Genomic DNA, 26,066 nt, shown 5'->3' on the forward strand with positions numbered 1-26,066 from the left:
AGCAGGTGTGAGGTGGTCGGTCATCCACAAAGCAAAGGGGTCAAAGCATTTTAATTTGGCCTCAAAAGTGCAATTGCTGTCCTTCCATGGAATAGAGTGTCAAATAATGTTTCACACATTTTAGAGAAAGATGGTGATAAAAAATTGGCAAAAACTTATGTTAGACGGTTTCACGGGTCATATTTTGTAAGACAGATCTCTTATTTGGGTCATCCATGAAAAAGTATTATTTTTTATGTTAAAAGTATTACTTTTTATTGTGAATATCGATAAGATTGACCCGTCTCAAAGATAAATATTCGTGAGACCGACTCGCAAGAAACCTACTCTAAAAAATTTCATTCGTTTAATGTTGTTAAAATGAGGTTTATCGTGCAAGTAAAGATTGTTCCACAAGGTTGCAGTTTGTTTAATTTCATCTTCCGATGGAACTTTCTTTCTTTTTGAGTAAATCTTCCGATGGAACTTAATTAGAAGTATTGATTCCAATTTTTATGATCGAATATGAACCCAAATCTCAAATTTTGTAGCCTGCAACTCTAGGGTCATTTGACCTTTAAATTCTTTTTAAACGCAAAATCTTTCGAGAAAGGATTTCTAGCGACCAATCAATTTGATCTATCGAGGGCAAATAAATTTTTTGAATCTTATTTTTTTATACTATCTACAACATCAATTTACCACTAACTTTATTTATAGAAGTCGATGTAATAATCCATTCGGAAAAGCTAAAAAAAAATTTACACGATCAAAGTCGTTCAAGCGTGTGCGTGTCTATAAAAATACACACAAGAACTATCTCTATCACACAAAAATACACACAAGAACTATCTCTCTCACACAAATACCTATAAGGTGAATGAGTACATAATGTCCAAGAACAAGGAAAATGGAAGAAGATTTAGACTGGTGAATGGATTTTAAAAAAAATCCAAAAAAATAAAGATGGCGACTCGTACTCTGCCGGACTTCACTAAGCATGTCCTCAGGAGGTGGAAAGAGCATTACCCGAGCAAGAGCGGCTCTGTCTACACAACTTTTACCAGTTAAGCACTAACTAGAACCACCCCACAAGGAGCTGAGTTTAGCTGCCAATTTTGCGCTCTTGTAGTCGTCTCTCAGCTGAATAAACCTGTGATATTGTAACAGACAAATCTAAATTTTCGTCTCATGAATGAATCATGAATAGGAATTGCAGGGGGGAGAAATAATAATAATAAATAAATAAAAAAAACTTGTAAAAGTCGCTCCAAATCTGATGCTCGGCGGTTGTGCTACATTTTCATGAAGAATAAATGCAGATGAACAAGAGGTTTCTACGAATTCAATTTTGCATTTGTTATAAAAATTATCTACTCGTAACTCACGGAATGAGAGATGAAAAATATCGAGAATGTGTTGAAGTTGACATGATTATATATATTGAGAACATCGTACCTTTGTGCGTCTTTCCGGATGCTAGGTGTTCCCTCAAAAAGCGACGACAGACTTTCAGGAGCAACAATAAAGACGTTGGCCATGCTGGAGAACCATGCAAGTTAAATCAGGAGGAAAATATATAATTTCTAGCTTTATTCTAATCTCTCTCGAATAAGAAATTTTTTACGATCACTTACATGCCCAGCGACTCAAACTTTTCATCAACAGTGGGAGAATTAAAACTTCGAACAAATTCGCTGTACTCTGTTATGTCACGCTTGAGCCGCAGCCCTCCACTTTAAAAGTCACAATTGAGTGTAAATTTAGCTTCATGGAACAAGAGATAAGTACGGGGATGGGGGAAGAACAAGACAGGAACTTTAGGTTTCTTCACATAATTACGAGCTTACAAATTAAGCTTTTGATGGAATATTGCATAAAATTATTCCCGAGTCCAAATTAAACAGTAATTTCATAGTTACATCAGTTCTCGGTAAGCTAATTGAGTATCTTAGCAAGTGACACAAAAAACAAGATATCAAAATGAACCGAGCCTTTTAGATGCATTTACACTCTAACTTTGGTCAAGAAGAAACTAATACTTGAAAATACAATCATAAAGAATACTTATCATTGTTATAAACCAAAATATTACCTGGGATTAAAAGTGAACTTCTGCCAATGATTAAGCAGCCCCTTATGCAAGCGATTTCCCTGCAGCCATCCACCAAATCACATAACCAAGTTTCATTAAAATAAAATTTTGACAAACAATGAGAATTTCAATTTTTTTTCTGATATAGAAATTTCAGTTTTAGTTAACTATCATTTAAGTTAAAATGCTAAGCTAGTCCATGGAGCTAGAAAAAAGTATATTGCAATTAAAAAATCCCTCAGTTTGAACTTTCTACTGGAAACAAGAAAATCTCTATACCAGTTCGGTCAGGAATGCTTGTTTGTTAAGACCTTCAAGGGCTGTAAAAGCAGCCTCAAGCACCCGGGAAAGATAAGCAACAACCCTGTTTTTATAAGTAGGTGTATGAAAAATAAAATGACAAAACATGGCCAGACGGAACAACTTTGAAAGCATAAAAATAAAACAGAGCCAAAAGAAAAACTTCAGCACAAAATATCAAAGCACTGTCAAATGAAAAATCATTTAACACCTAAAAGGAACTGAAGTTTAATTTCTAAAAATCTCAAAGTAAATCAACAAATTTTGCAAGATTAAAATTTGCACCTCGTACAGGCGTTTGTTGGTCGGTGATCAGGAACAACGCCATCATCAGACGAACAATAATCTGTTGCCTTTTGTTCAGCAGATAGAAGCCGCTCAGCCTAAGAAAATTTCAAGGATCAACCAATAATAAATCCAAACGGTAAAGAGGAAAAGAGGCTTGAAAAAAGATGACAATGAATTTAAACATAAGAAATAATCTTTTAGTCACAAACTGACAAACCTCAGCCATCACAGTTTCAATGCACTGTTGAAGTCCCTTGTATGCAGCACCTTCTGCGCTGGACATTGCCGTTGCCATTTCATCACAGGAAGCAGCATGTGCACCATCCACCCGCAGCAAAAATCGAGAAATAGAGTTTGAAAAATACTGCATGGTAAAAGTTTAGTCCCAATGATATCAATCACACATCGAATTATTAACATCAGGCAATACAATCAGAGCACAAAAGCATACTTGCTGAACAATAGCTACACTACTTCCACATCGCTGTACAGCAACCATAAAAGATCTGAAACTGTTTTCTCCAGCTGCTGCGGCGGCTTCTGCCTGCACATTATCAATTAAGGTCTCACACTGGCATACAAGGACTTCCAAAATTGAAGAAGTCTGCCTGGTATTAAGTTTTCCAGTAGACTTTAACTCAACTTTTATAACATAAAAACTAAAAAAATGGGATCTCTTACAGCAGAAGAGGCTGCTGCGGCAACTCTTCGACTGACAATAGTTCCCAGAACAAATCGTTCCCTCAGTGCTGCAGCTTCGGTTAGGCTATCACGAGCTCTTTCAAGCCCTTCCGTTATATATAGACTGACCTGAAGTAGGTGAAAGGATTAAAATGGGACAGATAAAATAGTTATTGTAGGCAAGGCAGAAGAAATTTCACAGAATAATAAACCCACCTGGTCCAAAAGGCAGGTGAAAACTGCCCTCACATTAGCTGCAAGTGTAGCAGGCTGCCGACGACAAGAAAATAATCAATAAAACCATATCAGTCTAGACAGTATACTACCCCCAATACAAAAATCCATACTCACGTTTTAACATAAACTTCATGTTTAAATTTAAATACCATCATAAAATTTATGGTCTTTACAGCTATGTTCTTTTCGTGGTAAACAAAAAATGAGCACATAGAATATGAGTATCCACCAGGAATACACAATAGGATCACTTTACTAAGCCAAAGTAACAAGAGAAGCATTACAGAGGGTACAGCCAAAAATAATCATCACTAATTTCGATTCCCAACATATAGCATCCGTGTCTGCATTTTATTTACAGCAAAAAATAAAAATGAAAAATAAGAAGTCCCAGACAAAGGTTACTATTCCCAGATTAAAATACCAAAAAGCAATGAAGAAAGAAAGAAAAAGATGACTCCAAACTACATTAAGGAGTCCACCCTAGTCCATTTCCATGTAATGCACAATACTCATGTACAAATAAGTATTTGAATAAGTCATTTCTGTTCAACCTAAATTGATTGGTCAAACTCAAGGCCAACTATAAATATGATTAAATCTCAGCCAAGAACTCAACCCTAGTCCTGTTCTATGTAATACACAATTCTCTTTGGATAAACGTAGTATATGAATTAATCATTTCCGTCAAACCTAAATTGATTGGTCAAACTGAGGTCAACTATAGTTAAATCTCAGCCTAGAAACTAAATATACCTGTGATGACAACAAAGCACATCTAGATATAGCTTCTTCATTCCAGCGTACAAACTCGGCCACAACAGTGACAGATATCTGCAGCTGTGACGATGCTATTAAAGCTCCTCTAGAGCGCCCGATTGTCCCCGTAGATTCAGCAGACTGCTGGCTTTCAGCTCGAAGTTCCTCCATCTGCATCATATGCACAAACTTTTTACTCAAATACGAACTTATGAAGTCAAGCCTCATACTAAAGGTAGTAAAAAACAGCTAGCAAGTTACAGAGAGGGGGGAGGGGGTGTTCTTTTGAAGCTCATAGTTTAGGGTATACCTTTGCTTTATACAGTTGCCTAAGAGAAGACTGCTCGTACTCTATGTATGCATCTTTGTGAGGCAGAAATAGGGACTCCATCAATCCTTTACGTCAGGAAAAAAAACAATGATCATGTATTTTGCATCATATAAGAGAAAGGACGTACTTTTAAGGTAAACTAAGAAGATTTTGAAGGAGTAGGTTTATGAGAACTGTGGGACAATGTTACGGACTTTATTATTATGGACCATAATAAGTTGGACATAGGCCCAATCGTCTCAAGCCCATGGAAGAATCTAGATGTACGAATGAATGAGAATAAAATGTGGGGTGGTAGTTGGTTAGAGGCATTCACGTTTATTCTGTTGATTTAGACTAGCTTGTGCTAGGGGCAAGAGTTCTTCCTCTTGTAAAAGGGATAAAACCCTTGGCTGAGTAGTAATACTCAGATTTTCATATTGAATCTTGAGTTTTATTTGTGTTTGAGTCATTAGGAAATACTGTTCCTAACAGACAATAAAGATGCCAACCGTCTTTTAGAACTTTTATTATATGAGGTTTCATTTGACAAGGTCTTTCCCTTCTGCTTTTTAGAGAAGGGGGTATGAGTGTCTTGAAGCTCCTTTTCCTCATTTTTTTCCCTCAGAGCCTATTTGTACAATTTGGTGTCTTAGACCCCTCACAACTGGATTTTCTATATAATTATGTGTATAGATCAACAAATTTCTCTCTCTCAATACATTTATGAGTGTGGATACTTTTCCATAGCTTTTCAAATGATGACTATTTTGACATATCTAGCATAAAGAGAATGGAAAGTTATTCAAAACTATCTAAATTTAGACAATACTACCAAACAGATAAATTGAACCATTTGTAGCTTATCCGAGAATCAATTGATGCACTATATGTAAATTTAGCATATACACAATATTCTGTATTATTTCTTTTCTAAATAGGATTAAAATTTTTGGAATCAGGATATTAGTTGTCTGACTAATTCTAATTGATTGAATAGTTGACTTCTCAAGAGTATGTCGTGCACACTTTGTATAAATAACTCATCAAGATATATGAAACTCATTGGCCAACTTATCAGTTTATATTGACGACAGGATCCCAACAATATGTTCTTGTTCAGAGGATAAAGACAATAGACATAAAGAAGAACCAACAAATTCCATAGCTCGCACCTTCAATATCTAAGTCACTGCACCCCACGCTGTGTAAATCTCTAGAAAGGTCCTGCGTCTTCTCATATGACACTGCTAGCATCCTAAGATACTGAGGTAATGCATGAAAGGGTTACCATAACTTAAAATTGAAATTTAAACATCACTTTTACAAGCCACAGATTGGACTCACTAATACAAGTCCCCCTTCTGCCATGGGAGGTGGATTAAGAAGAGATGGTTTCACCAAGATTTTCTCCAAAAGTTTAGGAACCCGGTCTTCCAACACACGCTACACCACAAAACAAAATTCAAATAACGAATGATTGCGGATGTATGTTTGTTTTCTTTCATTAAAATTCAGAACATGGCGAAGGAATAGGAACAAAAAAGTCGGGACAAAAGGCTAAAATATCTGAATGTAATTTTAGGGGTAATATTGACATGAATAAATGAATAATAAAAAAATTATAATCTTGATATGATGGCTTGGATGCAGAAAATCGAAGACAAACAAATACAGAAGGAACTGTTAAAAGCAGAACTATTTCTAAATCTTTATTTTTCTTTTGGAATAATTAGAGTCATTTGGTCATTTTGGTTATCATGATTAATGTTCTTGATTTGCTTAAGTTCCCATAATCAAGTAGCAAGTCAAAACACAGGTAGTGCTGTACTTAAGCCATGGAAAAGTTTATGTTTTGTTTGAAAGATTAATATCAATTACTTTATTTTACTTTATAGGATAATGCTTTCTAGCGCTTTAGATTGCAAGTTTTGAAAGGAGCAGGACATATATTTGTTGATAGCAAGTCAAAACACAGGTAGTGCTGCTGTACTTAAGCCATGGAAAAGTTTCTGTTTTGTTTGAAAGATTAATATCAATTACTTTATTTTACTTTATAGGATAATGCTTTCTAGCGCTTTAGATTGCAAGTTTTGAAAGGAGCAGGATAAATATTTATTACCTACATCTAGTCCTTGCTCAACGTTAGATTTCTCAGTAACTATATTTCCAGCCGTTTCTAGTCAAATCCTTATTCAAAGGGAGATTTCTCAGCAACTACATTTCCTAGTCCTTTCTGGTTTTGTTAGAGTAGAATTGAACTTATAGTGGCCACACACATGATAAAATCTCTATCAAAATACAAAAGGATTGAACTCAAGTTTTATGAAAGTATTGGGACCTTAGGAGTCTTTCTAGTAGAATAAAGTCGTCAGAACCTTTAGACACATTGTCAAGTTTCTTCCGTGCATTAAAGCTCCAAGGGTTTCTGGTTCTTGTTGTCTCATTTGATGTTTCTCAAAACAAAAAAGTGAGTGTGTGCTTGGATTGAAGAATTTCATTTTCATGGGTTTAGATCCATTTGATTGCTTGAATGGCTTTTCTCTAGGTGAATTTTGAATATGCTGCTTTTCAATCAAACTCTTGCATTAGTAGTTGTAATGTACATTCAATGCCCTCAAAATTGTTGTCATTTGAAATCTAAGCTTGAATTCATCTCTCCAAAGGGAATCTCTCCACGCAAATCAATCCTTCATCCAAATGCAGTCTTAATATTTTGGTATGGTTGCTATCTTTTATAGTAATTTCCCACATTCAGTTTTTTCCATAAAAATTAATTGGTCCCATGAAACAATTCTGAATAAAGTATTTTTCACTTTATGAGAGTAGTACAATTCCAAGAAATATTACCACAACAAAATGAAAGATTAAAAACAGTAATACTTGAATACCTGAACCAATATTGACATCACATCATTTGGAGAAGGAAAAACTGATGTTATGGTTGCTGATTCTTTGCGAACAGTATCTAGATGCCAGTCATTGTAAATCAAAAGAACATTTCAAATAACACAACCTTCGTCAGATCAGTAGAGTTATAAACCTGTTATATCTTTGTACAATGAAGAGAGCCCACGAGCCACATTGCTAGGGCTAGGTTGAGCCCCAGGATCTCCGAGAACCAATTTGGCGTCTGCATTCATTACCTCCACATCAAACATAGGACGTAATCCCACATAATGTTGCATTGCACTGGTTCCCCTGTTAAACTGAATGAAGAACTAAAATGTGAAAGGAGAAAATTATTTACAAGGCATATTGCTTTTCATGATTTCATCAGGACAAAATTACAATAATATAGTGAGTTGGCTCTGCTTATGGTGCCTCCCACCATCCCTTGGTATGAATGTACACATACCTCTAGCAAGAAAAAGGGGAAATATATCTAATGGGATGATTTGTGTCATAAAAGACTTTCTAATGAATGGCAACTTATATTCTCCCCTTCATAAATGTTATGGTTCCTTTATATGAACATTGAATAATTAGCCACCATATTCATATTCACACATTCTGTCAGACGACGACCAAGTAAATAACCTGTGACAAAATTTTTGCACATTCTGCCATTGTGGACAATTCCCTTCTTTGTGATGCTGCATCGAATCTGGCCAACAATCTATTTTCAAGTTCTGTTCATGTATTTGAAACCAAAAAAGCAATTGTTACAGATATGCTAATAGATATTTATTGATTAAATTTACAAAACTCTTGACAGACCAAAGCATGGTCATGCAGAGAAAAGTCGATGCTTTGTTCAAACTGGGAAAGTGACTCGCTTAGAAAACATACACCAACAATATTTGAATAATATGGTTAAGGTTCCAGGCTCACATATCCTAATTGTTGCAGCCATATTTGTCCTTTTATAGAATGTCAAAACTGTTGCCTTGATACCGTACAAGAAATTAACTGGCTAATGCCAGAGTGCAAAGGATGTGATACATGATCTGAAGTGCTTTAAAATCGGGTGCTGATCACAAATAATTTACCATATTCATTGAACATTAAAATAATTACTCTGAAAGGCAAACAACCATATTCGGATCCTTATGCAAGTAGCCAAACAACTTACTTCTGAAAGGCAGTCGAGAAACGATTTAGATTTTGTGGTTTTTTAAACCAATAATTATGATGTCATACCATTGCAATATTCTTGAAGATTAGCAACTGCAACTTCCAGTCCTCTGCTTGCCGTTGCATTCCCCACAACTGATGAGGCTGTCATGCCTTGTCTTCCAATATCTTCCTCAGCAAACAACCCTAAAACAAGCCTCTCAGTGAATTCTCAAAATTCCACAATGAAAGAAGTAACCAAGACACAGCTTTCTACGAAGATTTTTCCATTGAAGTGGGTAAATCAAGCAACACAAACAACTTGAAGACACCGCCAAATGTAAATGAGGCGCTCGTTAATGGTAAAGTTCAGATTCCTCCCAACAACTCTTCCCAGCTTACTATAAAGGCTTCATATAAGAGAGATACCCTCTAGCATGGATTCCTTGATCTGTTTAAGATTAGTGTCTGCACTCGTGGAATTTTTGTTATTCCATCTTCTTTGGCATAATATTCTCCGACCTATGACCTTATCTTTCTATTTGGCCCTCAACAGGTTCTCATACAATCAGGTGTCATTGGGTCCTACAAGATTTGGGTTACTTCTAGAAATGATACCCATTCTATAAAAGAGTCTAGCTAACTCTAAACCAGTCTCAATCTCAAATAGTGTAATAAACTTCTTTTTCTAGCTTCCTACATTGTCCTAAGGTTTCCAAATAACCTCGTGAAAAGAAAAAGAAGAAAAACAAAACAAAAGCATCAAAGTAATTTCAGAAGTTTGTGCATACAAAAATGTCCTTTATTCAAACAACAAAATCAAATCTTATCACGTAAGAAAAGCGTGATCATCATGATCTAATTCCAATGATAAATGCCATCTTACTCAATCTTTGTGCAATTGAAGCTGCCTCAGCTACCCGGCTATCATCAGAAAACAGAGGTGAAAGTTCCATTAGGTCACCCAGACTACTATTGAACTCCATCAAATACTGCAGGATAGTTTTCACTTAATGTTATTTAAGTGTAAAACCAGATGCACTATCATCCCCAACAGACACTAATAAGGTCATTTAAAACTTATTTATCAATAGTTTACCTTTATGAGATCAATAGTTTGACTGGCAGTTTCTCTTTGAGCATCTGCACTCTGACAATCAAGAAACAAATATTATAGCATACTAACTTTTTATCACTAGCAAACCACTCAAAGGATAAATAAACAATGCCAGATACAGATATGGCGGTAGAAGAAACAATAAAGAAGCACTAAATAAGTTTCTACGTGATGAAGTGAATTAATCTTTAAACAGTGACAAAACAATCAGTTCATTTACAAATGTCAAACTCAAAAGATTTACCTGGAGATGGTCACCTATCTTAGCAGCAGTTTGCCCAACACTTGATATGCGAGTATCTAACCTTGCAAAACTGTCAAATAACCCATCAACTCCTTTTTCCAGCTGTATGTTAAAATAGAAAAAAAAAACACAATTAGCAGGTGGTGCTTGCAACCATAAATTCAAATATAGAAAAAACATCAGGCAAGTATCAATCCATGACACAAACATTCCCATGTTTAACAGAATACCTATAAAACCTGGAATGACTAACCTCCGAAAGTGTTTTCCGGTGCTTAAAGTCTTGCGCGGCTACCTCGTTTTTGAGATTGTAGAGTTTCCCATCAATCTTTGAGCAAAACTTAACCTTAGGAGGTGACCCAGTAGGTAGAATATGAAAAAAAATCAAATGCCGCGAAATTTTAAGTTTCACCTGTTTCCTAAGATCAATTAATTGTGTGCATGAGTTCTTAAACAAAGATAATAGAGCATCTACTTCAGGAAATAGAGGGCCTGATAGTCCTGGCGCTGATTTTCCTGTGTCAGACGGAGTTCGCAAATGACCATTTGACACAGCATCATTCGCACCATGTCCTTCAAATGTATCTGTTTCCTCTTCTAAATATGAAGGCAGTAGCTCATTGACTAAACCTCCAAACAGTGCGTCAAATGAAAAGTCACCCTATATGTCACAGAAAGCAGATACACATAATAATGAGCTAAATTGACAAAATTCGATAAGAAGCACGCACACCCAAACACCTATTTAAGGCATCACCTTAAAGTTTTCAATGTCCAGAACAAGAGGAGATGTGTTTGTTGATGGCGATTTCGGAAATCTACCAGTCCTCCCATCTTTAGTCTCTTTCATCTATATTGAGGTGAAAATAGAAATGTCAACCGGATTTTATCAAGTTCAGAATGCCACATGGACAGTCCTATAGTTTGTGGAGGAGAATGAACATGGATGACATCGTGTATCATGGTGTAGTAAGTTTTTAAACTAATTATGATAGATATAAAATATACTTAAGATGAGAGCCATTCACAATCCTCCCTAAATCAAATGTCTTCATTCACGGTCTACCTAAAAATTAAAATTAAAATAAGATCAAATAAGTTTTCTGTTCAGTTTGGTTGGAGAAAAAATTTAAAATCAAAACTGAACCATGTCAAACCACAAATGCATTTCACAATTTGCATTTCTCACAGTCTAATCAATCTCCGCAAAACCATTACAATGAAGCATTTGCAGCCTGATGAAATGAACTTAAGTATAAGCTGAAGTTAAGATCAAATCCAGATGTGACAATACACACCAAAGTAAAAACATGAGGCAGGAAGGGTCCCATAATTTATATTTTTCACCCGTTTAACCCCATCAACAACTAGATAGGAATCAATCTAGGTTTCACCATAAATTATATGGTCATAATAAATTGAATACAAGTTAAGCCGCTGACTTCTTGACCAAATATTTTAATCCAAGGAAGCTTATAATCATAATATGATATGCTTAAAGCATATTTAGTGGAGCTCATTAGCGTAGTATACAAATATATGTAAATGCAGCCAAAAAATGGAAACAAGATCCAAATCCCTGTTACCAAATTAGGAAAAATCATGAGAAAAATGCAGTCTTCGTGTAGAACTCTAGAACACAAATATGTCCCCCTGCCACCATCATCATTCGTTACATATATACTCCAGAGAATTCTCCCTTTATCACGGACATGATTAGGAACCCCAATAAATTACAAAATATGGATAAAATAAGTTGGTAGCAGGATCATAAATGAATGAGCATCAGCATTAACTTAAACCCTGTGATATTTTAAAAACACCACAAACAATCTGACAATTGTTCAGCAAACAGAGAGAATAAACAAAATGGAAAGATTAATCATTAAATATCAAAGCAACGATATAACCCATTAATCAAAGTCAAACCACTAAAAACATGAACCCGTCATAAACTTACAAACCTCAGGAAAGTCCCCATGCAGCAGAGAATAATCGAACAAACTCGAATCGCAAAGATAAACAACAGCCAAACGAAAAAAAAATAATAATAAGAGAAACGAAAGAACGAGAAAGAGAAACTCCACCTTGAAAGTAACGAGAACAAATGATGGCCGAGTTGGAAGGCGGAGCTTCGAAGAAAGACACAAAGGCACACCGCAGTGGAGAGACGGAGATAAAGAGGAAAGGTAAATCGATGTACAGCTCACAGAGAAAGAACAAAAAAAACTCCACACCTTCGTAGATATGGCTGTAGCCTGCAAATTTTTCTGCGATCTGGCACAAAACTAGGAAAAATCAACGAATTTTCACAGCGAAATTCTTCCCCGCCGACTGTTTTTCAGTCACACAAGTAATTCTTCGCTAGAACGAATCCTGTGCCACCAGCTGCTTGATCGCCAGCTCAAAAATGAATTCCCTGGGCTTCGTCGTTCTTCTTGTCGCGTTCCGAAAGAAATAGCACTGTCACCCTTGAAGTTTCAATAAAATATATTTTGGTCCATAATACATTACATTAACACTTTCCCATTATTAACACACACTCACATTCATTTAATATCAACTTTCAATATTTATGGATCTCACTGTCCACTTACTCATTATTTTTTAATTCTAATTAATTCAATATCTTTCTAATTTTGTTAAAATTTTATAACAAATATTATTAAAAATAAATAGTATTATTATTTTTAAAATAACTTAATTTCAATATTCATTAAAATATTATTAAAAAATGAAAAAAATGTTGGACTCTTTTATTTAAACGGCTAGTTTGACATTGTATTCTAGTTTGACATTATGACATTATGTAAAAAAAATATTGTACATAGCGACGGGTTTTGAGAAACCGTCGCAAGTAGCGACGTTTTTCAATTTGCGACGGTTTACGAAAAATCGTCGCTATTTGCGAAATAATGTCGTTCATTCTGATGAATTTTTTGACTGACATGGCAGCCAAGATTAATAATTCATGCACTCACATTGGTGCATGAATATTAATGGGTGTTAATAATCACCCATTAATGCACCAATGTGGGTGCCCTTATACAAGGATCGGAATATTACTTCACATATTAATGCACATTGTGTAACTTTGAAAAAATCTGGATTACATTTTTTAGGACATTCACATTGGTGAGTATTATAATATTTGTCGTCTCATCAAAAAGCATAAAGTTTAATCGTAACATGAACATCGTATTAACATTTTCATTTTCTCACATTCATTTTAACACTAACACTTATTAGTTGTAAGTCTCACTCTCCATTTATTCATCTTTATTTTAATTTTATATTAAATAAATATGATGAAACCAAAAATTTCACGTACATTGAGTTCAGTCTGGTGAGCTAAATTATTCAATGTTCCATGTAGTTTTAATGTTATTCATGTAGAGACGTTTGGATAAGAAAGTGATCGGCCTGAGTATGGCCTAGCTAAGCGGAGCATGTGCGGACGAACAAACTTTAGATGACACTATAAGTGTTTCCGGTACAGCTCTTTCGATGGTTAAGTCAGTTCAGAGAGCAAACTTAAGAGCGCAAATATAATAGTGTTTGTGTCAGAAATGAATTAATGAGAGTTCAAAAAATAAGAGTTCAAATAGTACTTGGTATTTATAAAATCGAAACTAAGTAATTTATATGGTAAGAATTCTTTAAACTAATATGTAAATGTTTCTAATAGAGTAAGTTACGCTGAATAAATTGTAACTTATCTTTCCTTATCTCATAAATTCAAACAACATATCATTGTCTTTCAGAATTTCCTTATCACATAATATTTGTTCAAGATTTTTACACAAATAGGACTTTATTCACCTTCGTTGAAGCGCCTATCCGGGTCGGAGAGCTCATAATCCAGATGCTCGGCAGCCCTTTACTCGGTTATTTAACAATAGTGTGCTCGGATGCCTAAACTTTACCTGGTAGAAATATCCCGAGCAGAGAGAGAAGTGATCTGGACCTCACGTATGTTGTTGGGCCTTCTTCCTTGGTCCTAATGATGTTTAATATGGGCCCGTCAAGTTGAGTAATGGGCTACAACACTTGTATCCAAGTCAAGTCGGGATTTATGGGGGATCAATAATACCTCTTTATTTAGTCTAAAAGAATTATGAATTTTAGATCAAGTATTTGATCAATTTGACTCGACTAGTAAAAAATCACATTGTTTCTAAATTGTGTTTCTTTTATATGTGTGTTTACTCGAATTCGTCTAAGCCGTTGAATCGGAAGATAATGGGCAGTTGAGATTGAGACGCCAACTGAAAGCACCAACTGATTACCAAAACTGAACCAGTCCAACTGATATATCAAATAATAGTTCCACTGATTGTCCAGCTGATACGTAGTTCAGCAGTAGACATTCAAAAGCCTAGCCAGCTGATGAAGAACCCAACTAAACAAAAGAACTGATACAGTGAAATCAATCCAAACTGATTTCACCAGACCAGTTCACCAAAGCAATTCAGAAGCATCACTTGTAACTGATCTGTTCGCATGTCACGACAAGACTACTTAATGGAATCCAGCAAAACACGAATATTCAAGGTACAAGCTACAAGCTATCTCACAGATGAAGGTACAATAATGGATTGCAACAAAGCTGTAAAAAGAAAATTTTTCAAAACAGTTGTCAGAATGACAAGACATGTCCTAAGGAAGTACATGCAAATGCAACAGACATTATTATTGAGTCTTCATGTATGGTCAGCTGAGCGCCTATAAATACCAGATCAAAGATCAATGAAGACAAGAAAAGCAAAGAAATCACAACTAAATACCAGTGTGTGAAGAAAACTAAGGGCACGCTCATTACATATCAGCTTACAAGAAGCAGTTAGCCCAGTTGTATGAGAACACATTCGTGTTTTATTGATTAGATCAGTTCTCACACACTCACACACAATCACTCACATATACAGAGAGTTGAGCTTATGGTTTAGCTGAGTGTGTCTTCACACAAAGACGTAAAACAATATGTTTGTAGTCTTTGCATAAAGACGTTATACATCATGCAGATTGTAAGGTGCTGCCTACAATCTTGAGTATTAGGAATTCTAGTTGGGTGCTACCCTTCTGGATTGGTTTGTAAAAAGAGTTGTATGAATCAAATTCTTCTAGTGGATCATATCCGAGGTGGTAAAAGGAGTGACATATGAGCAGTTGAAGTCTCCGAACAACCATAAACATATCTTGTGTCCCTAACTATTTACCTATTGTTTTAAAACTGATTTGATCAGTTCAGCTGATATTAGTTTAGTTTTTCCCATAGCTGAACTGATACAAGCTTGAACTGATCATCCTTATTTCAGTTATTCAGTTTAAACACAAACTAAAAGCTTTAAAATGTTCAGTTTTTTAATGAATGATTATTTCGAGTATCTTCCACTTTGTTTGAAAACCAAACTCAATTTAATTCATCGATGTATTCATTCTTAGAACACAAGCTATTGTAACTTATGGAGAATATTGTGTTTGAAGCACCTTCAAGGGTGTCAAAACCGATCCTTCATATATCTTGCGTTTTGCTATAAATAATTGGCCCTTTTTTCGTCATTGTCACGTTTTTTTCACTATACTTTTGTAACTCTGTCAAATTGTTTCCTTGTTCCGGACCATAAAAATTTTGTGATTGGACCTATGTGTTCTAAGATGTCTATCTCTGATCCCCAAGCCGTTGATGAGATATCTGAGTTTGCAGGTGTTTTTCTTTCTCCCTATCAGGCCACCAGTCCAGGTCGGAATACTCCCCAAGAGAAACACCTTAGGTTGACCAGGGCTTTATAAACCGAATGATCTAAGGTTGGCTTGAAGTGGTACGAGGTCGCCGAGTCTCACCTTGACCATGGTCTAGCTGGCTCTTTCATGGAAAAATTGGACTACCCAATGAATTCGAGATGGATATGTCAAGGTCGTGTGATCAAGGACACAATCCCCCTCCTAGGTACCATATTTTCTTCAAATCAATTTCCCATCCCAAGGATAATTCGAGCAACAAGTCAAAAACAGGTAATGTTGTTCTGAAGCCATGGAAAAGTTTTTGTTTTGTTTGAAAGATTAATATCAATTATTTTATCTTACTTTACGGGAAAATGCTTTCTAGCGCTTTAGATTGCAAGTTTTGAAAGAGCATGACATATATTTCTTACCTACATCAAGTCCTTGCTCAACGTTAGATTTCTTAGTAACTATATTTCCAGTCAAATCCTTATTCAAAGGTATATTTCTCACTGCATTTCCTAGTCTTTTCTGGTTCTGTTAGAGTAGAATTGAACTTATAGTGGTTGTACATATGATAAAATCTCAATCAACATATAAAATGATTGAACTCGAGTTTTATAAAAGTATTGGGACCTTGGGAGTTTTTTAGTTTTGTCTTTCTACTATAATAAAGTCGTCAAAACCTTTAGATACATTGTCAGGTTTCTTCCATATATTAGAGCTCCTAGGGTTTCTGGTTCTTGTTGGTCTCATTTGATGTTTCTAGAAACAAAAAAGTGAAATTGTGCTTGGATTAAAGGATTTTATTTTTCATGGTTTTAGATCTATTTGGTTGCTTGAATGGTTTTGCTCTTGGTGAATTTTGAATATGCTTCTTGTCAATCAAACTCTTGCATTGTTAGTTGTAATGTACATTCAATGTCCTCAAAATTGTCGTAATTTGAAATCTATACTTGAATTCATCTTTCCAAAGCGAATCTCTCCACGTAAATCAAACCCTTCATCAAAATGCAATCTTAATATTTTGGTATGGTTGCTATCTTTTTCCTCACATTTAGTCTTAATGTCCGTTCATTCATATTTATTTTTATTTTATATTAAATAAACGCATTTTCAATTTATTTAACATATTAGATGAGGTGTTTCTTGCCCTTGACTCCGAGTTCCTCACCTTCTTCTTGCCAACAAGGTGATCAGCAAACTATGGAGTAAAAACATTATATGGTCTTTCACAATTTTCCACACATGCTCGAGATTAAATGCAATGTCGTTATTTTCCTAGCGATATTTTACATACGTAAGCAACAATATATTCTCTTCACTACGGCCACTATGATACACACTGTAAACGCTATTGTATCTTGCATTGAATCGATATATATTTTTTGGATGGTTTGTGTCAATTCATAAGACAATTGCACTTCTATTGGATGTACATGTTAGATGATTATCATTATAGCAGCTTTCAACATGTCCTCATAAAAGAATTAGGCTTATGATAATTGCCGATGATTGGATCAGTGCTAATAGTAACAAACGATCTCGCTAAGACCTTGTTTTCAACATTTCTCCAGGTTGTCTGTTTTCTCCTGTCCTCAACGCTTGAATCTGCCTTCTCCAAATTTGCGAGTTTAACCGAGAATTCATGTTCAAACAGGTGAGTCTCCATAACAGAAATCGGCATGGACAATTCATTTTTCGTCAGAAATGTAAAAGGCATGCTGGTCGTCTGAAGATTAACAAATGTAGAGCCCTTAGCTCCTAATTGTTATTACAACACAATCTGATTAGGGTTAATTAATTACAGCGGAAAACGAGTTTAAACTTTCTTTACAATGAGCCCAAAATATTTCTTCTATAATTTGAATACTAAAAATAATATTTCATCTCACATCATAAAACTCGCCCACACATAATCAAAATCAATCATATACAAACAACTCATATCCTCGGGACATGCCCCGGTATATAGATACATATATATATACTGGCAAACAAAACATAAAACATCAGCCCAAACTGTGATTCCCTCCAGAAGTACCCTCTCCAGCCTCCTGATATCCTGGAGTACCTGCCATTGTCCACACACAAAGACAACAACAGCCCCCCCTTGAGAGTGAGCAAAGCTCCGTATGGAACAACCATCATATATACCACAAGTATCTAAACAATGATATATGGTATGCAATGCATGTATGTCGTGGAGGTATCAGGTCAAATGCCCATTCACTGAGCACATGTCAGAATCAAACGAATCGCTATCAAATCAATGCTCGAGCTGGCACACCGGCCTCAATAAGGGATACTCGTATGATAGCGTCGAGAAAGCGTCATCAAATCCCAAATCTCAATCAATCATCGGGGCCACTAATGTCTATGCTTTAAGGGTCATGTAATACCAAACATAGCATTGTGTTCACAAACCCCAGAATCCAACCAAATCATATCAGGGTATCCAAGGATCATAGCTCAACGTGCATGTCATGTATCGATGTATGCATCAAACGATGTGTGTTAACAAAACATTTATTTTATACATCGATATTCAAATCACAATGTCATGTATGCCACATAAACTCAACAAATACGGCATGTAGACATGTATTCTCATTCCAATCAATCAAACCAATCCAACATATATCATATAATACAGATACCTTGTCGTATGTTACCCGGTCGCAACATACATCAATTCTTCGTTTCCAATTGATGTACCTTGGAGATTGCAGTATAATAATCTATCTACATCAATAACATATTCATTTCAATCAATAACATGATCCAAAATCAATAATATAAGTTTCAAATATCATTTGAAACTTTGAAAATTCATATCAAATTAAAATCATAACATAATTCAACTCCGACTTCGAATATGAGTTTCTTGTCGGTTATTCTACCACATATAGGAATCTCGACTTCAAATAATGCTATTTCAGCACTTTCATATTTAGAGCTGCTGAAACTAGAAGAAATTTACCTCAAAAAGAAGCTCTCGACGCGAAGATTCCGAATATATAATTTGTTTCGCGTTTAGACAGCGTTTCGAAGTCGATTCGGATGAAAGAAATCGAATTCCTTTCCTTTCTCTCGAAGTTGCAGTGAAGAAATGAGGAAAGAAAGAAAGAAAATTTCATTCTTATCACAACCGCACTCGCGCTCGGGCGGTAGAATTCTCGCGCCCGAGCGCGAGACATTCTGCCCCGAGTTGTATTTTTGCCGCGCTCGGGCGGTCAAAAGTTACCGCTCGGGCGCGGAACGTTCTGCCCGAACACAAATCTCATATATCCTGGCGCTCGGGCGGTCATTTTCTACCGCTCGGGCGCCAGATCTTCTGTCCAAGATATTGGTTTTGTACTGTATTGGCGTCCGGCTTCTCCATTCAAGCTCTTACAACTCCAATTCGTTAATTAATCAATATCTAATACAGTATTTCATTATCAACACTTTTTTTCTCATTTTCATTGTCATGATATACGTCGCATACATAATCACATGACAATTTCATAAATTATCGATAATCAACATAGAATTTACGATAATACGATACATGATCCTTACAACAAATCCAAAAAAAGAAGTCGTCATGAAATATTAATTGATCAAATTTTGGAAATATTCGGATGTAGGCATTTGATATGGAGCTCGGGGCATTAGGCAAATTTTGGACTATATTGTGGAAAAAACAAGAGATTTCGAGATATTTGGAAAATACGGCGGATATGGATTATATGACTGCTGAGTTTTTTGAATTTTGGAAAAACACATTTTCGTCTTACATATTGGAGAATTTAGAAATTTCTAAAAAATTCTCTATTATTTTTCATCCATTTCGAATAAAAAAAATAAGATTATAAAAATAAATATTAAAAATGAACTTGAAATGACGAGGATAATGAAGATGTGATATTGAGAATGAAAATTGATGTATAATAATATGTTTGTATGAATTATATGATCTAATGTAGAAATTGATCATAATTTAATAAATTCGAGTCGCACCATTATCAGAACTATAATTTCACATGAAATATGTATGCATACAGCTTTAAAAAACAGATATTTAGCATAACTTCAGAACACCTGACTACGTAGCATGCTAATTGAATGACGTCCTTGAAATGATAGAGAAGAAAAAACCATACGAAAGACCACAAAAATCAAATCTTTTAGGTACTTCCCCATCCTAAGATACAGAATGCCTCCCTTTCCTGGTCGGTGTAAACTTCACGTCGTCGTGATTATTCGAGCCAAGACTCTCCGATGAATCGGACCCACTATTTTCCGCCCCTCCCCCTTTTCCCGACCAAATTTTAGACAGTATTTTCTTCGAAATAAGCAAACCTTTCACCTTACTAACAGCAGTCCTTTCACTGTTACTAATCCTGTTTTCTGCAACGTTTCTGTCATTTACAACTCCATTTCCCAATCTTAAAGCAGCCAACTCTCCTCTTAAGGTTCGGAGTTCTTCTGCTGAGGCGACACCGTCCCAATCTTCATCGTTATTAGTATTAGCCGATCTTGAGCTCCCGTAAGAGCCACAGTTTAGGTCTTTTATGGCTTTTGGAAGATCAGGAGTGGTGCTGCCCGATGAAGCAGCGGCCCGAACTTGCTCGAAAAAGAGGACTTGTACGACTACTCGCAAAGGGAGTCGCTCATTTTGAACTGCATGCATGCACGCATCTGCAGTGAGTCGTTTGCAGTCAATGAGCCGACATATTCGCTTCCGATCACTTTTGGTGATACCTGGATGCTCCTGCGAGAAAATCAATTGATAAACACCAAGAAATAAAAAATGAGAACAGAAAAGCATTCGGGATGGTAATTGTTTGACCTAATGTCAGGAGAAGATGCGAATTCTACGAACTTCTATTCACACTACATATTTGAAACTATAAACTCAAGCCAAACTTATATATTTTGTTTGAAAATATTTAAGACCGAATTATCATGCATGAGAGCTCGTGCCTGGTTTGTGAGCTAATAATCCTATTAAACATGATTTAGAACTCCATGTCAAGCCAAACTTGAACTAGTTCGACATTCAATCTTCAAATCTAGCTTTGATTTGGCTAAAAAAAACTTAGATTGAGCTCGAATATAACAAAATGAGCCATTTTTTGTTCCTTTCGATTTGTTCGTGATCTTGGTATGGGTTATGATAAAATACTCTGTTGCTAGGTGGCATGTCTCAAGATTAACTTCACGCACAGTTAAAGGGAGAGATTTTACCTTGAGGTATGTATCAATGGCATGATACAAACCGTCGTGTGCTGGCCGTGAGAAACTAGAGACCATTTCTGCCACGCTAATGAACATTGGCATAGGTAGATTTGGGTCCTTCGCAATCTCAGCTAGGTAGTCGTCGACTAGTTTTGCCACCATAAGTTTGGATGCTTCGGATAAGATTCCTGGCTTTCTAATCTCATGAATTTCATCGCCATTTTCCGTTTCAGTTTCAGCATTCCGATCTTGTGCAATAAATTCTTCGAGTATTTTCTTGAGCAATCGGAACGTCATAAATCATTGATTCCCTTTCATGGGCTCGTATCAATATATCATTAACCGAAGCCTCCTTCAATTGCTGCCCGATTCTTTTTGCAAGCTCCATGTTCACAGTTTCTCCAGAGTCAACCGAGATAGCCGCTTTCAATAACTTCAGCAAGAAACTACATGACACGGTACCTTTTTCACTGGGCAAGAGCCAAACAATCGTATCCAATATGGAGCGTAACTTAGAGACATCATTTTGTTGAATTACACCCTTTCCAGAGGCGGGAAACTTCCGATAAGCATACGCTTTTAAAGCTTCTCCAATTACTTCTTTCAATACTATTCCTTTATTTTTTATTACAACAATCACCCATTCGAATAAATCGATTTCGAGTTCGCATAAGTCTTCGACCCACCAATCATCGGGTACCATTCTGGTTCTAACACCATTTGAGGCTAAACCATCCACATTTTCCTCAGGATTCCTTTTCTGGTTATTATACGTGTAGGAAAAGTCCACCTTGGAAACATCAAGCGATGCCTTTGAAGCAACAGCATCTATGCAATGGCTCGTTAACTTCAATTCCTCCGAAAACGGAAGTAGTGATTTTGTGGTTTGAAGTACGATAATTGAGTCCTTCCAGCTTCGAAAGATGCTGGATGTAAGAAAAATATCGACCTTGTATATGAGGTTACCTTTATCTATGGTCTCGTGCATTTCGAGAAACTCGGCTGCACATCGTGCTGCAACAATGTTGTACGCATTTAGAATAACAGTCATTCCATAACAGAACTTGGCACATATTTCAAAAGCACTCGATCCACCCGGAATATTGTGTATGTGCACTTCGTCTCCATTTCCTTCACTGGCTGATGAAATTAACTTCTGTAAGCGTGCACTTTTTGAGACGAGGGGGAACTGCAGAATCAAATTTAGAAGCAAGCTAAAGTTGATATCACAAAAACATAGGGGTTTGGATTAATCTACAGAAATGAATGTTAAAGAAATAGTAAGATAGACATACCTTGTGTAAATAGAACTTTACATCACCTACATGAACAGCAATATCTGTTGCCAACTCTGAAGCCACGTATCTGCGGATAAAAAATTTATGAGTCATTTTTAACAGTAAATAGATGAGGGGATCAGATCTTGTTGATTAGTTCAGAAAAAACAAAACGATCAGCGCATATAAACTATCAAAACATATATACTAAGGTGGATCGTTGTCAGAAATATTGACACGCCAGGACTGGTAACTTTCCGAACTGACCAAAGAAGAAGAGCTTCAAAATAAAACCAAAAAAAGAGATCAAATTTCCCTGTACAACTTCATGAAAACTGATCTGGCCAGAATGTATAGGAGTAGAATCATTAGTCCGTATAAGGATTCTCTTTGGAAACATTACTTCGACTGAAAATAATGACTTCACATCTAATGGAAAACCATATGCGAACTCAAGAAAATTTAAAATCGCGTTGCCAGCAAGGGGAATGAACCGAGCAGTGAGCAAGGGATTAATGCCCTCTCGACTGATCAAAATGTTAATTTTTATACATAATTTCTCCAATCTTTAAAGCTTCATCCCCCCAAAATGCGTGACATTGCCTCCCTCTCCCTGCTTTCCCCCCCACCCACATTCTTGGATCTACAACTAGTACAGACCATCTCCTTCTTCAAGGGAAAAATTAACTAAAAATGCAGTACCCATACGGGAGATAAAAAGTTGTGTCTGCCTGAAACCATAAAGAAAAGGACATAAAACAACAAATTTATAGAAAATATGAGCAAGAAGTTGAAGCGGATGAGCAAACAATTGCAAACATCAATCAGTTTAAAATGGTTTAACAAAGATCACCTTATGCCATTGCCATCAGTCTGAAAGGAATCAGGTTTCGATCCAAGCTTCATAAACTTCATCCTTCCAACACGAAGAGTTGTCTCTCTTCAAAAATATGCTTCAACTTCACTCATCTGAACACTGCAGATTCACTAACCTGATTCGACCTTCGATCATCTCTATTGTCTCAAATCAAGAAACTTAGTCCTGGAAACAGTAAAAATAGGCAACGAGGTCTAAGTGTGGAACCAAATGTCTGCAAATTTAACGGCCAAACTCTTAAACTTCAAGAGGAAAGTAATGGGATCTCAAAGTAGTGGAAATCTTATATGTATGCCTAGTTCGATCGAATCTTGACAGCAACCAATATAAAGATTAACTAGCAGAGAGAATATGATACGGGGATTACGCTGATTTCTTTAGAGGTTTTAAAAAAATAGTTCACTGGAATGGGAAGAGACCCTAAGAAGAGGTTGTTTCCTTGGTTGGTGGCAAAGTCCATGGACTCCGGGCATACCTAGTCAGCCATGGAGACATTGCCAACATGTTTTTGTATTAAATTATTCCTCAAAAACTTTAGGGATCTGCTACCAGCTCCAGGCAAACTCAAGAATTTAGTTTAGGGGGTCGATTTTCGGGGGAGTAGAATTTTCATTTTTTTTCCCTGAAAAAACTTGCAAATAAAAATCGAATTTCTCTGGACAACTGCCCCCCAACTCGTTCACCCCTGAATCTACTCCACCCACCTCCTCTATTTTATTTTCATCTTTCTTTCTCACTCTACCATCTTTCTTTATTCTGCATTATCTATTTCTTTATTCGTATTCTTTTACGCTGAACCTGTTACCTAAAGATTCATTCCACCACAAAAACGGACCCCATTACCCTTAAAAGTTTCAAGTTCCAAACTTTTTACAAAAGAAATCATTAGTACATAAATAATATTCAATAGTTTTGCATCTTGTGATTGAAAAGAACATAAAAGAAAAACATCGCCTCGGTATCAACCAAATAAACCACCAAAATAATAGACAACGAGAATCTCTACTAATAGTTTGGCCAAGTCTGAAGAGTAAAAGATAAGATCGCGCAATATACATGTTCCTGAAAAGCAGTACTTACAGTACAAGCTCATTAAAGAACACTCAAACAAAGAGACCAACAAAATCTGAGGAACAGAAAAGGAATCATTTCATGAAAAACCACTAGCAATCTGTGGAGTGATTAAAATAAGAACACTAACCCATTTGCAAACATGTGTTGCATAAACCATGTAAAATCAAAGCAATTAAAATGGGGAATAATGAAATTTGCACTCGAAATCTTAATACCTCTTGCAGAAATACAAGAAACCCACATCAAATACAGCATACCAACTCTAAAAATGTGGGGAAAATAAATATGAACAAAAATTTCCCACAGAATCATGCAATACTTACTCAAAACTAGAACCCAAAAAAAAAAATTTATTTAAACCCGCATGCATATTTGGAAACTATAAGCAGAGAGAGGGTTAACTCACAACACCACAAACACCGACACCAAGAAATAGAAAAATAAAAAAGAGAGCTGGCCTATAACACACTGCACAACTAAACACTCGCTCAAATTCCAACAGTCCACACTGTGTTCTCACCTGTTTAGCTAGAACGAGCAATACTACTTTCTTCTTCCCAGATTTTTCCTTTCTCTTTTCCTCACCAAAAACTAGGATTAAAGTGAAAAAAAAACGCTTCGAAACTTGCAATCTTCCAACAAGAACAGTGGAATTATAATTAAAATCTGTTCCCCTTTCCTTTTCTTGAAGATTTTTTTGGCTGGAGATTTAACAACAAAGTGGGGCACAACCCTTTTTCTCCGAGTTTCGCGTACTTTAGAAATGGAAATTTTTTTTAAAAGATGATTGATATCAAGACAATAAATTTGCTACGTGAAGCACGCCTCGCTGACACGCTGCTTTCTTGCTCCCTCCCCTCTTTAAAGTCGAGTAATGCCCCCCCCCCCCCCCCCCCCCCCCTCTCTTAATGAACTGTGAAGGTTCGCAAAAGCAATTATGGTGAAAAAGAAAGCTTACGACCAAATAAATAAATAAATAAATATTTGGATTGACCTGCTCTAAAAACATCTGAGTTTGATCTCAAGTGAACACAAAAATCTTCTAAGAATTTGTTTCATGTAATAAAAAAATAGTGTGAACTACCATTTCAACAAATATACATATGTATTTTGAGCTAAACTTTAGATATCTGTTTAAACTCGACGATATTATTAGTTTATATGTTATATCTGTTTTCAGATGGTGGATCGGTCCAAATCGAGTATAAAATCATTTCTTTTTCGAAAACTCGAAAGAAATTCGAGCTAATTTAAGTTTGAATATGGTTTCTAGACGAAAAAAAATCATGTAAGACTTGTTATGTTCGGGTGTAAAATACAAAAGATTGGTTTTGCCTATTAATTTGCATGCATGTGTGCAAGCAATGTCTCAAAGAAAACGTTAAACTGATCCAATGGAAATCAATTTGCATATATTAACATATTATTTTAAGAAGATAACCATTTATGAATTGGCGAAGCAGAAGTTGCACCAGATAAAATAAAAAGTTCCCTATGTCATTACATGAAATAACTTATTTATGGTTGAGAAATGTTGTTACATTGACAGAAAGTGGCATTTCTCAATAAACAATTCGTGATAACTTTTGTCTCAATATCATTCTTATTTCTAAATAATCAGGCAGACTGTCGTGGTGAACCATCAGCTTACCTCAACATATCCGTTAAAATATATATATATTGTTTATAAATTGTGTGAACTTTGGTTCTGACTTCACACTGTGATATACTGTTGATTTATTAGATGGACATAAAAATAGACACGATTGATTTACAATATAATTAGATAGAGTGTCGTGGTGAACACTATGATATATGTTGA

At 35.8% G+C, this 26,066-nt stretch overlaps 2 protein-coding genes across 3 annotated transcripts; both read right to left on the reverse strand.

The window, feature by feature from the left end:
* Window positions 1-810: 810 nt before the first annotated feature.
* LOC142519507 (exocyst complex component SEC10b-like) lies at window positions 811-12,526 on the reverse strand. 2 transcript variants are annotated; one of them, XM_075622543.1, is made up of 25 exons: window positions 12,149-12,526; window positions 10,824-10,916; window positions 10,479-10,727; window positions 10,320-10,394; window positions 10,067-10,168; window positions 9,805-9,855; window positions 9,592-9,697; window positions 8,793-8,912; window positions 8,190-8,281; window positions 7,693-7,858; window positions 7,541-7,617; window positions 5,997-6,095; window positions 5,825-5,915; window positions 4,650-4,735; window positions 4,337-4,510; window positions 3,560-3,613; window positions 3,344-3,472; window positions 3,114-3,206; window positions 2,880-3,026; window positions 2,660-2,757; window positions 2,354-2,438; window positions 2,075-2,133; window positions 1,617-1,715; window positions 1,438-1,521; window positions 811-1,132 (listed from the first exon to the last, which is right to left on the reverse strand). In XM_075622543.1, exons 2-25 carry the CDS (start codon window positions 10,914-10,916, stop codon window positions 1,054-1,056), a joined length of 2,508 nt encoding a protein of 835 aa, XP_075478658.1. In that variant the 5' UTR covers window positions 12,149-12,526; the 3' UTR covers window positions 811-1,053. The 2 variants fall into 2 exon arrangements, with proteins under 2 accessions (XP_075478658.1, XP_075478657.1); XM_075622542.1 differs by having other exon boundaries at window positions 12,154-12,525.
* A 7,261-nt stretch (window positions 12,527-19,787) lies between these two features.
* Window positions 19,788-24,039, reverse strand: LOC142517920 (phototropic-responsive NPH3 family protein NPY2-like). The gene is given in 5 exon segments (XM_075620437.1): window positions 19,788-20,549; window positions 21,026-21,289; window positions 21,291-22,205; window positions 22,312-22,381; window positions 23,147-24,039. Coding segments are annotated over 5 exon segments (1,881 nt in total). The 5' UTR covers window positions 23,209-24,039; the 3' UTR covers window positions 19,788-19,979.
* Window positions 24,040-26,066: the final 2,027 nt, after the last annotated feature.

Source organism: Primulina tabacum, chromosome 11 (assembly GCF_025594145.1).
Source record: "Primulina tabacum isolate GXHZ01 chromosome 11, ASM2559414v2, whole genome shotgun sequence".
Lineage (NCBI taxonomy): Eukaryota > Viridiplantae > Streptophyta > Magnoliopsida > Lamiales > Gesneriaceae > Primulina > Primulina tabacum.

What these genes read in the sequence shown, in the direction of transcription:
- LOC142519507 (XM_075622543.1), bottom strand. Translation starts at nt 10,916, where the DNA reads ATGAAAGAGACTAAAGATGGGAGGACTGGTAGATTTCCGAAATCGCCA. An exon ending in TCACCTGCCTTTTGGACCAG is followed by an intron (nt 3,473 to 3,559) that starts GTGGGTTTATTA and finishes CACCTACTTCAG; the next exon opens with GTCAGTCTATATATAACGGA. An exon ending in AAGCATTCCTGACCGAACTG is followed by an intron (nt 2,134 to 2,353) that starts GTATAGAGATTT and finishes GGATGGCTGCAG; the next exon opens with GGAAATCGCTTGCATAAGGG.